The 12971-nt window shown below is 52.5% G+C and overlaps 1 protein-coding gene across 1 annotated transcript in view; it reads left to right on the top strand.

Moving 5' to 3' along the window:
• Nucleotides 1-12971, top strand: part of UBR4 (ubiquitin protein ligase E3 component n-recognin 4) — a 148850-nt gene that overhangs the window by 127048 nt on the left and 8831 nt on the right. The window contains 4 exon segments of the mRNA XM_060259383.1: nucleotides 58-177; nucleotides 8990-9180; nucleotides 10579-10752; nucleotides 12236-12335. Of these exon segments, the coding sequence (XP_060115366.1) occupies nucleotides 58-177; nucleotides 8990-9180; nucleotides 10579-10752; nucleotides 12236-12335 (585 nt within the window).

The raw sequence follows: 12971 nt of genomic DNA, 5'->3' as shown, positions 1-12971 counted from the left end.
CTGGCCACCAAAAGTCTAGGGGCTGCTGCAATAACCATTTTGTCACATTGTCCGCAGGCTCTGGTGGCCGAGCAGGAAAGCAAAGACAGCGGAGGGGCTGCTGTGGCGGAGCAGGTGCTCAGCATCATGGAGATCATCTTGGATGAGTCCAACGCAGAGCCCCTGAGCGAAGACAAGGTGTGGAGAGCGCTAGCGGTGGTCTGTCTCTCTGGTTGGGGGTGTACCCTTTCTGGCTTGGGGCCCTGGTGATTCTCTAGGGCAGGGTTTCCCAAACTTTTTTCCCTCGTGGCCCGGTTATTTTTACACTTCTCCTTCGTGGCCTACTAAAATTTGGGGTTGGAGCCAGGAGACAGGCTTTCTTTCCTTTCTTCTATACAGGTCTCCCAGGAAAACAGAGCTTAGGCTTTGCAGCCTGTGTCAGTCTTCAAGCCTAGCTTTTATCTGCACAACACAGAGATGTTGGGGGATGGAAGGAAGGAAAATGGAGCTCAGGCTTTGCAGCCTGTGTCAGTCTTCAAGCCTAGCTTTTATCTGCACAACACAGAGATGTTGGGGGTGGAAGGAAGGAAAATGGAGCTCAGGCTTTGCAGCCTGTGTCAGTCTTCAAGCCTAGCTTTTATCTGCACAACCCAGAGACATTGGGAGATGGAAGGAAAATGGAGCTCAGGCTTTGCAGCCTGTGTCAGTCTTCAAGCCTAGCTTTTATCTGCACAACACAGAGACGTTGGGGGATGGAAGTAAGGAAAATGGAGCTCAGGCTTTGCAGCCTGTGTCAGTCTTCAAGCCTAGCTTTTCTCTGTACAACAGAGAGGCAGGAAAGGAAGTAGAGCAGAAGTCATGTTTTGCTGGGGGCAGGGCTAAGCTTTGGCAATTCCTGTGACCCGGCATTGAGGCTTCCATGGCCCGGTACCGGGTCGCGACCCTGTAAATGGGAAACACTGCTCTAGGGGAAAATGAGGCCAGTTCTTCCTTCCTAGCCCTATTGCACCTTTCCCACCCTCCGTAGTCCTCCCCCATTATCTGCTTTAGCCAGTGAGCTCCTGGGTAGCTCTTGAGTTTGTGCAGTTGAAGTTGCATCATTTAGGCTCCTGTTCCTCCCTCTTTGGGGCGCACCTGGAGCCAGGCTGGGCAGAGGTCCAAGGCAGACTGAACAAGGCGTCCCACAGTTAGCAAGGGCCTATTGAGGTCCAGAAGTCAGTTCTGCAGAGGGGGATAAGGGAGACTCCTCCTTCCCCAGCTGGATCGCCAACAACATTTCTCACCACCACCTTTGGCAAAGTTGCGCTTGCCTATGGGTTGGTTGCCTTCGCCCTCCATTCACTCCTTGGTTGCCTTCACCCTCCCTTCACTCCTTGGTTGCCTTCACCCTCCCTTCACTCCTTGGTTGCCTTCACCCTCCCTTCACTCCTTGGTTGCCTTCACCCTCCCTTCACTCCTTGGTTGCCTTCACCCTCCCTTCACTCCTTGGTTGCCTTCACCCTCCCTTCACTCCTTGGTTGCCTTCACCCTCCCTTCACTCCTTGGTTGCCTTCACCCTCCCTTCACTCCGGCCTGGGCCGAGGCCCCCATCAGGCTCATGCTCCTTCTCTGGTGAATTAGGTGCTTGCAGGATTGGATGCTTTTCCAGACTATTTAATTTTATTTTGTTTCATTTAGATAATTTATATTTCACCCTTTCCCAGGCGGGCTCAGGGTGGATAACAACGATTAAAACCATAAAACAGCAGTTCAAACCAATAAAAGTAGACAGTACAGTTTGACGGCTCAGTTGGGCACATCATGATATACTGAACATCAGATAGTATAAAATGAGTATTTTGGCAGAGGTGGTGTCGCATCATAGGGTCAGCTGGTGAGATCGGATGCCCGCTGCCTCAACCAAACGCCTAGGCTAGTAATGCACCAGAGAAGGCCCAGCTAGAATCCTTCCTATCGTGCTAGTTTTCGAGGGAGTCAGGAACCCAGGCAGCTGCCTTCTGCTGGGTCAGTCCATCAGTGTCAGCATTGTCTACTCAGACTGGCAGCTGCTCTCTGGGATCTCAGGCAGAGTTCTTTCCCATCCCCTATGGCCAGATCTCTTTAACTGGAGAGGCTGCTGGGGCCTGAACCTGGGACTTTCTGCATGCCAAGCAGAGGCTCTGCCACTGAGCCACTGAGGTCTTTCCCATCTTCACCTACCTGGTCCTTCCAGATGGAGGTGCTGGAGATGGAACCTGGGACCTTCTGCATGCCAAGCAGAGGCTCTGCCACTGAGCCATTGAGGTCTTTCCCATCTTCTCCTGCCTGGTCCTTCCAGCTGGAGGTGCTGGGGATTGAACCTGGGACCTTCTGCATGCCAAGCAGAGGCTCTGCCACTGAGCCATTGAGGTCTTTCCCATCTTCTCCTGCCTGGTCCTTCCAGCTGGAGGTGCTGGGGATTGAACCTGGGACCTTCTGCATGCCAAGCAGAGGCTGAGCCACTGAGGTCTTGCCCATCTTCTCCTGCCTGGTCCTTCCAGCTGGAGGTGCTGGGGATTGAACCTGGGGCCTTCTGCGTGCCAAGCAGAGGCTCTGCCGCTGAGCCGCAGCCCCTCTCCCCATGCGGGAGACGTGGGGGTTTTCTTTGTGGAGGGGAACATATTGTCTCGCAAGCCCTTCTCCTGCGGCCAGGAGGCCAAGAGCTCTGAGCCCAGTGAGAACTTGTCAAAAGTTGCCTGCTGCTGTTAGTCTCTCTGAGTTATTAGCAAGCTTGTGCCAAGATCCTTTCTCCCATTATCAGGCCCCTGCAGGGCTCATTAATGGCTGAGAGCTGGAGCCTGCCTCTTGGCCTGGGGTTAAGGCAGCCCTGACCCTGCCAGGCGACGTTGATGGCAGACACAGGAAGTCGGGGTGTTCTGCTGCTGGAGTGCCCTCCTGGGGAGGAGCGGGGAGTGCTGCTTCGTTAATGCCAGGAGGCTGCGGCTTATTCCTCTGTGTGCACTCAAAATAAATGGACACAGTAATTAGTCTGGGGAAGTACCCACAGAGGAGGAGGTCTGTTACAGCTCTGCATGAATCAAGGCTCTGGTCTTGGCTGCTTTCCACTCAGCCATCGGGATGTTGCTGTGATTCTGGCCCAACTGATCCAGTTGCAGATAAGACAGTGCCAGAACACAAACGGCACTCTGCTTCTGCTCCTGAGTGATTGCTTTTGGCTCGCCTCCTTCCAGTCGGGAGACACAGTAAGAGCCAGTTTGGTGTAGTGCTTAAGTGCAAAGACTCTTATCTGGGAGAACCTGGTTTGATTCCCCACTCCTCCCCTTGCAGCTGCTGGAATGGCCTTGGGGCAGCCATAGTGGTTAAGTGTGCGGACTCTTATCTAGGAGAACCGGATTTGATTCCCCACTCCTCCCCTTGCAGCTGCTGGAATGGCCTTGGGTCAGCCATAGTGGTGAAGTGAGTGGACTCTTATCTGGGAGAACCGGGTTTGATTCCCCACTCCTCCCCTTGCAGCTGCTGGAATGGCCTTGGGGCAGCCATAGTGGTGAAGTGAACAGACTCTTATCTGGGAGAACCGGGTTTGATTCCCCACTCCTCCCCTTGCAGCTGCTGGAATGGCCTTGGGTCAGCCATAGTGGTTAAGTGAGCGGACTCTTATCTGGGAGAACCAGGTTTGATTCCCCACTCCTCCACTTGCAGCTGCTGGAATGGCCTTGGGTCAGCCAGAGCTCTCTTATCTGAAAGAACCAGCTTCGATTCCCCACTCCTCCAGTTGCAGCTGCTGGAATGGCCTTGGGTCAGCCATAGTGGTTAAGTGAGCGGACTCTTATCTGAGAGAACCAGGTTTGACTCCCCACTCCTCCCCTTGCAGCTGCTGGAATGGCCTTGGGTCAGCCATAGTGGTTAAGTGAGCGGACTCTTATCTGGGAGAACCAGGTTTGATTCCCCACTCCTCCACTTGCACCTGCTGGAATGGCCTTGGGTCAGCCATAGTGGTTAAGTGTGCGGACTCTTATCTAGGAGAACCGGATTTGATTCCCCACTCCTCCCCTTGCAGCTGCTGGAATGGCCTTGGGTCAGCCATAGTGGTGAAGTGAGTGGACTCTTATCTGGGAGAACCGGGTTTGATTCCCCACTCCTCCCCTTGCAGCTGCTGGAATGGCCTTGGGGCAGCCATAGTGGTGAAGTGAACAGACTCTTATCTGGGAGAACCGGGTTTGATTCCCCACTCCTCCCCTTGCAGCTGCTGGAATGGCCTTGGGTCAGCCATAGTGGTTAAGTGAGCGGACTCTTATCTGGGAGAACCGGGTTTGATTCCCCACTCCTCCACTTGCAGCTGCTGGAATGGCCTTGGGTCAGCCAGAGCTCTCTTATCTGAAAGAACCAGCTTCGATTCCCCACTCCTCCAGTTGCAGCTGCTGGAATGGCCTTGGGTCAGCCATAGTGGTTAAGTGAGCGGACTCTTATCTGAGAGAACCAGGTTTGACTCCCCACTCCTCCCCTTGCAGCTGCTGGAATGGCCTTGGGTCAGCCATAGTGGTTAAGTGAGCGGACTCTTATCTGGGAGAACCAGGTTTGATTCCCCACTCCTCCACTTGCACCTGCTGGAATGGCCTTGGGTCAGCCATAGTGGTTAAGTGAGAGGACTCTTATCTGAGAGAACCAGGTTTGACTCCCCACTCCTCCCCTTGCAGCTGCTGGAATGGCCTTGGGTCAGCCATAGTGGTTAAGTGAGCGGACTCTTATCTGGGAGAACCAGGTTTGATTCCCCACTCCTCCACTTGCACCTGCTGGAATGGCCTTGGGTCAGCCAGAGCTCTCTTATCTGAGAGAACCAGCTTCGATTCCCCACTCCTCCAGTTGCAGCTGCTGGAATGGCCTTGGGTCAGCCATAGTGGTTAAGTGAGCGGACTCTTATCTGGGAGAACCGGGTTTGATTCCCCACTCCTCCCCTTGCAGCTGCTGGAATGGCCTTGGGGCAGCCATAGTGGTGAAGTGCGCAGACTCTTACCTGGGAGAACCGGGTTTGATTCCCCCCTCCTCCACTTGCACCTGCTGGAATGGCCCTGGGTCAGCCAAAGCTCTCACAGGAGTTGTCCTTGAAAGGGCAGCTGCTGTCAGAGCTCTCTCAGCCCCACCCACCTTACAGGGTGTCTGTTGTGGGTGAAGAAGATGAAGGAGATTGTGAGCCGCTCTGAGTCTCTGATTCAGAGAGAAGGGCAGGGTATAAATCTGGCTGGCCCTTGTGTGAGACTGGAGTCTGGACTAGATGGACCCTCCTTAGTCTGATCCAGCAGGGCTCTTCTGATGTTCTTCTCAGGGGAAGACCTCAGCCTCTCTGCCCTGTTGTTGGCCCTCCAGAGGAACTCTTCTGATGATCTTCTTTAATAAACAATTGAAAGAGCACATGTGGTCTGTGCAAGCTCCAGGTGGAGCAAGGATAGCAACCAATGGCGAAGACACACAGCCCAGGGGTGGCCAAGGGGTGGCCAACGGTAGCTCTCCTGATGTTTTTTGCCTACAAGTCCCATGCTGGCTGGGGCTGATGGGACTTGTAGGCAAAAAACATCTGGAGAATTACCATTGGCCACCCCTGCTCTAAACCTTTACTTTGTACTTAACCTAAATAGTGTTAAATTGGGATAGGCTAGTAATCTCTTAAACTGCAACATTTGAAATCCTTCATTACCTTAGTTCTCAGAGTCTGGGCCTTCTCTTCATTGTCTCTTGCCAGGATGGAGTCCCTAGGTAAAGGGCTAGTTCTCCGTGGCCCATCCAAGTAAGAGGAGCCGAGAGAACAGCAGAGATCTTCTTTCTCATGCCCTGAGATTTTACAATCTCCCCGTTGGGACACTGTTCCCCTCTGGTGTCAGGACAAAGTACATTTAGCTTTGTAGCTTTCTTGGTCTCTCTGCTTTTGCTTCTTCTTTTTTAAGGCGTGACAGTCTCGCAAAGGTGTTAGATGGTAAACAAATGTTTTGTTTCGCTTGGGCCACACCCATTGGCACATCTAAGCTGTGAAGCGCTTAGGGGGCTCATGACCTGTTCGTCAGCTATGAACTTGTAGCTGGGCTTCAGTATATGTACTCCTCACCATTGGATTATGAGCGTGATGTCTAGGCTGGAGGGCACGTCTCCACAGCAGCAGAAGTGGCAAAACCTCCGTTTATCTCCTAAAACAGGGTCCTACCAAACCCTTTCCATCCAGAACGATCCTGGAGGTAGACCTCAGCCTGCCTGCTATGGAGGCTGTGAACACAACGTGGCCTTAGAGGAGGTCAGCAGCAGGAGGCACCTCTTGTGACAAACGGGCCTCACTCTGTGGGTGGGGGGGGCAGGGGGGAGTGTTGAAAACAATTGAAAACAAATCAGCCAGTATCATAATGCCCCTGTATAAATCGATGGTGCGGTCTCATTTGGAGTACTGTGTGCAATTCTGGTTGCTGCACCTCAAAAAGGATATTGTAGCATTGGAGAAAGTCCAGAGAAGGGCAACTAGAATGATTAAAGGGCTGGAACACTTTTCCTATGAAGAAAGGTTGAAGCGCTTGGGGCTCTTTAGCTTGGAGAAACGTCGACTGCGGGGTGACATGATAGAGGTTTACAAGATAGACCCGGCCGAATTGACACACTATTGGCCGGTTTCGAATTTACCCTTTTTGGGTAAACTCATTGAGAGGGCAGTGGCGTTGCAGTTGCAGAGTTTTCTGGAGGATGCTTCCGTTCTCGACCCCCATCAGTCTGGTTTCCGTCCGGGCCATGGGACAGAGACGGTGCTGGTCGCTCTGATGGATGACCTCCAGCGGCATCTGGATCGAGGCGGCTCGGCGGTGCTGGTGTTGTTGGACCTATCGGCGGCGTTCGATACGGTCGACCACCGGCTGCTGACTTGCCATCTCGCTGACGTGGGGATTCAGGGGTTGGCCTTACAGTGACTTTCCTCGTTCCTTGATGGTCGTGGACAAAGGGTGGCAGTTGGGGGTGAGCTGTCCCAGAGGCACGCGCTGGATTGTGGGGTGCCTCAGGGGGCAGTTATTTCCCCAATGTTATTTAATATCTACATGCGCCCCCTTGCCCAGATTGCCCGGAGGCATGGGCTGGGCTGTCACCAGTACGCTGATGACACCCAGCTCTATCTACTCATGGCCGGCCGGCCTGATTCTGTCCCAGAAAACCTGGACCGGGCATTACAAGCCGTGGCTAGATGGCTCAGGCTGAGTAGGCTGAAACTCAATCCAGCGAAGACAGAGGTCCTTTGCTTGGGTCGCCGTGGTCTGGGGGGGGAATTCCCCTTCCAGCCCTTGACAGTGGGCCACTGACAATGGCGCATAGGGTCAGGAGCTTGGGGGTACTACACGAGCCTGCCCTATCTATGGAGGCCCAGGTGGCAGCCACTGCGAAGTCCGCTTTCTTTCATCTTAGGCGGGCGAGGCAGTTGGCTCCCTTCCTGGAGCGGGACGATCTAGCAACAGTGATCCATGCAACGGTCACCTCAAGGTTGGATTACTGTAATGCCCTCTGCATGGGGCTGCCCCTGTGCCGGACCCGGAAGTTGCAGCTAGTGCAGAACGCCGCTGCCCGGCTGCTATTAGGGCTCCCTAGACGGGAGCACATTCAGACGGGCCTCCGGGGACTGCACTGGCTGCCGATAATATACCGAGTCCGGTACAAGGTGCTGGTTATTACCTTTAAAGCCCTATATGGTCTAGGACCTGCCTGCCTTAGGGACCGTCTCTTCCCATATGTTCCCCAGAGAGTACTGCGATCTGGCTCCCAAAATCTGCTCACAATCCCCAGGCCAAAGTCAACCAGGGACAGGGCCTTCTCAATAACAGCCCCTTGCTGGTGGAACCAGTTACCAGAAGAGGTCAGGGCCCTGCGGGATATTGGACAATTCCGCAGGGCCTGTAAGACAGTCCTCTTCCGGTTGGCCTATAACTGACCAGCATCAAACCACCAAACTATCAAAATGTTGAAGGAAGTGTATAGATTGTATGCTGTTGGACTGATGCACTGTTTTAATGTTTTTAATGTTTTCATTTTCTAATTATGTATATTCTTATTATATTTAAAATTTGAATTTTACGTTAGAATCCTTGTGTTGTAAGCCGCCCTGAGCCCGCTTCGGTGGGGTAGGGCGGGATATAAATCAAATAAAATAAAATAAAAAATAAAAAGATAATGCATGGGATGGAGACAGTAGAGAAAGAAGTACTTTTCTCCCTTTCTCACAATACAAGAACCGTGGGCATTCGATGAAATTGCTGAGCAGACAGGTTAAAACGGATAAAAGGAAGTACTTCTTCACCCAAAGGGTGATTAACATGTGGAATTCACTGCCACAGGAGGTGGTGGCGGCCACAAGCATAGCCACCTTCAAGAGGGGGTTAGGTAAAAATATGGAGCAGAGGTCCATCAGTGGCTGTTAGCCACAGTGTGTGTGTGCGTGTGTATATATATATATATATATATTTTTTTTTTGCCACTGTGTGACGCAGAGTGTTGGACTGGATGGGCCATTGGCCTGATCTAACATGGCTGTTGGCCTGATCTAACATAAGAGATATGTTGTCAACAGCTGTAGAATTTGCAGGCAGATGACTGCCTGGGGTGGGGCTAATAAACACCCCCCCCCCCCTGCTCCCAACCAACTGCAGTCTTCCGAGAGAAGTGCTTCTGTCTCTTTTCAGTCTCCAGGGGTGTTGAAAGGCAGCAAAAGTAGAGGCCTTGGGGATTCAGCTTTCCAGCTCGGTGTTAGTTTCGGGGGAGAGGAATTTTGAACCCAGCGTACCATGCAGACCACAGAAATCTTCCTGTTGGATATCTGAATGAGAAGAAACCAGGGATAGGCTCCCAGACTGAAGGAAGGGTCTTGTGCTAGTGTAGCAGAAGGGACGGTCTGGGAGAGGTTTGTTGGAGAAAAGGGGGGAGAGGGGAATGAGACGGAGTAGGAAAGGAAGGTAGCTGAGGATGCCAAAGGGGGAGACTCATCTGAATGCACTGGTTGTTTCCTCCTCTTCCTCCTCCCCAGGGCAACCTTCTCCTGACAGGGGACAAGGATCAGCTGGTCATGCTGCTGGACCAGATCAACAGCACTTTCGTCCGCTCCAACCCCAGCGTCCTGCAGGGCCTCTTGCGCATCATCCCCTACCTGTCCTTCGGAGAAACGGAGAAAATGCAGATCCTGGTGGATCGCTTCAAGCCCTACTGCAATTTCGACAAGTAGGTGGCAGCCTGGAAGGACTTGGGCTTTACGCCAGCAAAGGCACCTCCCGTTAAAGCCACACAGAGAGGGTTTGTGTGCAAGAAAGGTTGGGGCAAGGGAAGGGCCTCTCAGCACGCAGGTGTGCATGTGTGAAGCTCAGACCTGAATTTGCCTTCTGGGGAATTAGGACACCTTGTGAAAGTGGGGCTGAGCAGGGCTCTGAATTAGTTTTGTTTATTTTTTGCTTCTGGGCAGCCCAAATTCTGTGTGTGGGGATGGGAGCTGTATTCTCTATTCAAACACAGGATGGGAGCTGTATTCTCTATTCAAACACGGCAGATCCGCATGGTCGTTTCCCCTTTTGCTTAATTTCTTTTGCCATTGTCCGTAATTTAATCTTGGGTTGCCAGCCATGGAATCCTATTCAGCCTTGTGAGATTTTTGAAAGGTTTTGCAGATACTGGCACACACGAGGGCTAGAGACTTGTGCTTGCTTCTCTGTACTTTGATTTTTTTTTTAAGCAGAAAGCTGGGCTCTCCCAGGGAGCTGGATTCTGAGCACGCTGCCCCTTGTGCACGTTTGTAGAATGGCAGCCTCCGCCCTCCAGGGCACGGGAGGACCTGTCATCCAAGCTCTCCAGCTAAGAAGGAAGCTGCTTTGGAGGATTCGCCCTCCACATATTTACATACAGGGTGTGGGGAACTGGGCAGGGTCTCCATACTTATTGTTTGTTACTGATAATCTCTGCATTTGTTTTATTTGGGAACTTGTAACCTGCTTTTCAGCCGGAGCTATTCTTGGAATGAATCTGATTAAAATAGTTAAAACAACAGCTGTGCCATAAAGCGATAAAACCAGTTCCGCTCGGGGTCACAGCAAGCCTCGGGTCTCTAGCCTGTGTTTGAATCAGTGATTTACAGACTGAGGCACCAAAGGCTTGCATCGACAAGCAGGCCCTCCTGCTGGGCTTGTGAAAGATCCCTGCTGCAGCCCCTCCCCCCCCCTTGCAGAGACAAGAGTAGCCTTGTGGGGTACCAGAGCATCCGCTTGGAATGCAGGTCTGATCCCCGGAGGTCAGGTGATGGACAGGTACCTTTCCTCAGAGGGTGATACTGGAGAGCCATTGCCAGTCAGCATGGCGTTGCTGAGCTAAGTGGAAATCCTGACTCTTTCCAAGAAGTGCAAGGTGTTTGGAATCCAGTATATCCATTATTCCATTTTCCGAACAATGAAATAACAGAAATGAGGCGACTTGTGCGTCATCTTTAACAGACAGACTGTGAGCTGCATTGAAGCACAAATAATTGGGGGCGATGAGGGTGTGGAAACCGAAGCCAGCTCTGCAGGGGGCTTATTTATTCTGAGCCAAAGCCCCCGCAGGAAGTGACTGGCCCTCGCCTTCCTCCTTCCTCAGGTACGATGAGGAGCACAGTGGAGACGACAAGGTCTTCCTGGACTGCTTCTGCAAAATCGCTGCCGGCATCAAGAACAACAGCAACGGGCACCTGCTGAAAGACCTCATCCTCCAGCGGGGGATCACGCAGAACGCCCTGGACTACATGAAGAAGCACATCCCCAGCGCCAAGAAGTGAGGCCCCTTCCTCATGGGACCGGGCAGGGCTAGGGGCGACCGGTCTCTGGGGCTGGACCGTGGGCAAGCAGGGGGCCCTGGGCTACCACAGGGGAAAACAGAGCAGGAGAGAGGAGGAGGGGCTTATTGGATCTTAAGTCCCATCCCTGGAATCTCAGGTGCTGAGACTTGATAGCTGGTGCCCAGGATGATGGGCAGTGCTCTGCCGCCCTGCGTGCATTGCCCATCGTAGCTCCGTGGCAGAGAGCGTGCCTCGCAGGCGGAAGACCTTTTGGGAGGCTCTTTGGTGCCGGGAAAGGCCTTTCTCTGCTCTGCCACCTCGACAATGATATGTGTGCCCCCCTACCCCCACTCAGGCTCCAGAGAGCCTGTAGTGGCAGCTAAAGGGAGGGAGCATCTTCCCACCCCCCACCCCTTGAGAGAAGGGCTCCACCTGGGGCCAGTGTCCACCAGAAGGCTCCCTGCCTGAATGGATGTTGGGGGGCAAGATGCCCTCCCAGCATGAGGACTCGGCGTTGCTTCCCCATGGCCGAGTCTGGCTTGTGTCTGGGGAATTCACTGAAAATGTCGAGACAGTGTGCGATTGCAATAAAAAAGGCCAACGCCATGCTGGGAATTATTAGGAAGGGAATTGAAAACAAATCAGCCAGTATCATAATGCCCCTGTATAAATCGATGGTGCGGTCTCATTTGGAGTACTGTGTGCAGTTCTGGTCGCCGCACCTCAAAAAGGATATTATAGCATTGGAGAAAGTCCAGAAAAGGGCAACTAGAATGATTAAAGGGTTGGAACACTTTCCCTATGAAGAAAGGTTGAAACGCTTGGGGCTCTTTAGCTTGGAGAAACGTCGACTGCGGGCTGACATGATGGAGGTTTACAAGATAATGCATGGGATGGAGAAAGTAGAGAAAGAAGTACTTTTCTCCCTTTCCCACAATACAAGAACTCGTGGGCACTCGATGAAATTGCTGAGCAGACAGGTTAAAACGGATAAAAGGAAGTCCTTCTTCACCCAAAGTGTGATTAACATGTGGAATTCACTGCCACAGGAGGTAGTGGCGGCCACAAGCATGGCCACCTTCAAGATAAAAATATGGAGCAGAGGTCCATCAGTGGCTATTAGCCACAGCGTGTGTGTGTGTGTGTGTGTGTATATATATATTTGGCCGCTGTGTGACACAGAATGTTGGACAGGATGGGCCATTGGCCTGATCTAACATGGCTTCTCTTATGTTTTTCTGTGACACAGAGTGTTGGACTGGATGGGCCATTGGCCTGATCCAACATGGCTTCTCTTATGTTTTTATGTGACACAGAGTGTTGGACTGGATGGGCCATTGGCCTGATCTAACATGGCTTCTCTTATGTTCTTAAGGAACAGCAGGGGTGGGCCAGAAATCATCCCACCCCCAATCCATTGAGGGGCAGGTTCTTTCCCAAGTAGGGAGCAAATCTGACCTCTCCCTCTTTCTTGCCCAGCTTGGATGCCGACGTCTGGAAGAAGTTCTTGTCCCGTCCAGCTCTCCCTTTCATCTTGAGGCTACTGCGGGGCCTTGCCACCCAGCACCCAGCCACACAGGTGAGGGGGCTCTTTCCCACCCCGCCCCTTCTTGCTTCTGACTACTGCCTGCATGGGGACTTCCCGGCAGGGGCCTCGGATCAGGACCCCTCCCCAGCAGCAGCCCAACATGTGCTCTGCTGCCTTCTGAGCCTGAATGGCAAAGGCCAAGGGCTCTCCCCTACCTGCCCCACACCTTGTGCATCTCAGCTGCTCTCATGCACAGAATGAGATGGAGGCTGAGGAATTGCATCCGGGAGGGGTGGGGGGGGAGAGCTCTGCCAAGGCCTCTTGCCAGCCAGATTGGGGTTGGAGGGGTTAAAGGGCAACTAGAATGATTAAAGGGTTGGAGCACTTTCCCTATGAAGAAAGTTAAAACGCTTGGGGCTCTTTAGCTTGGAGAAACGTCGACTGCGGGGTGACATGATAGAGGTTTACAAGATAATGCATGGAATGGAGAAAGTAGAGAAAGAAGTACTTTTCTCCCTTTCTCACAATACGAGAACTCATGGGAATTCAATGAAATTGCTGAATGGTTGGGTTAGAACAGATAAAAGAAAGTACTTCTTCACCCAAAGGGTGATTAAGACATGGAATTCACTGCCACAGGAGGTGGCGGCGGCTGCAAGCATAGCCAGCTTCAAGAGGGGATTGGAT

This window comes from Heteronotia binoei, chromosome 18, assembly GCF_032191835.1.
Source record: "Heteronotia binoei isolate CCM8104 ecotype False Entrance Well chromosome 18, APGP_CSIRO_Hbin_v1, whole genome shotgun sequence".
NCBI lineage: Eukaryota > Metazoa > Chordata > Lepidosauria > Squamata > Gekkonidae > Heteronotia > Heteronotia binoei.
This window is presented reverse-complemented; position numbering and strand designations above follow the sequence as displayed.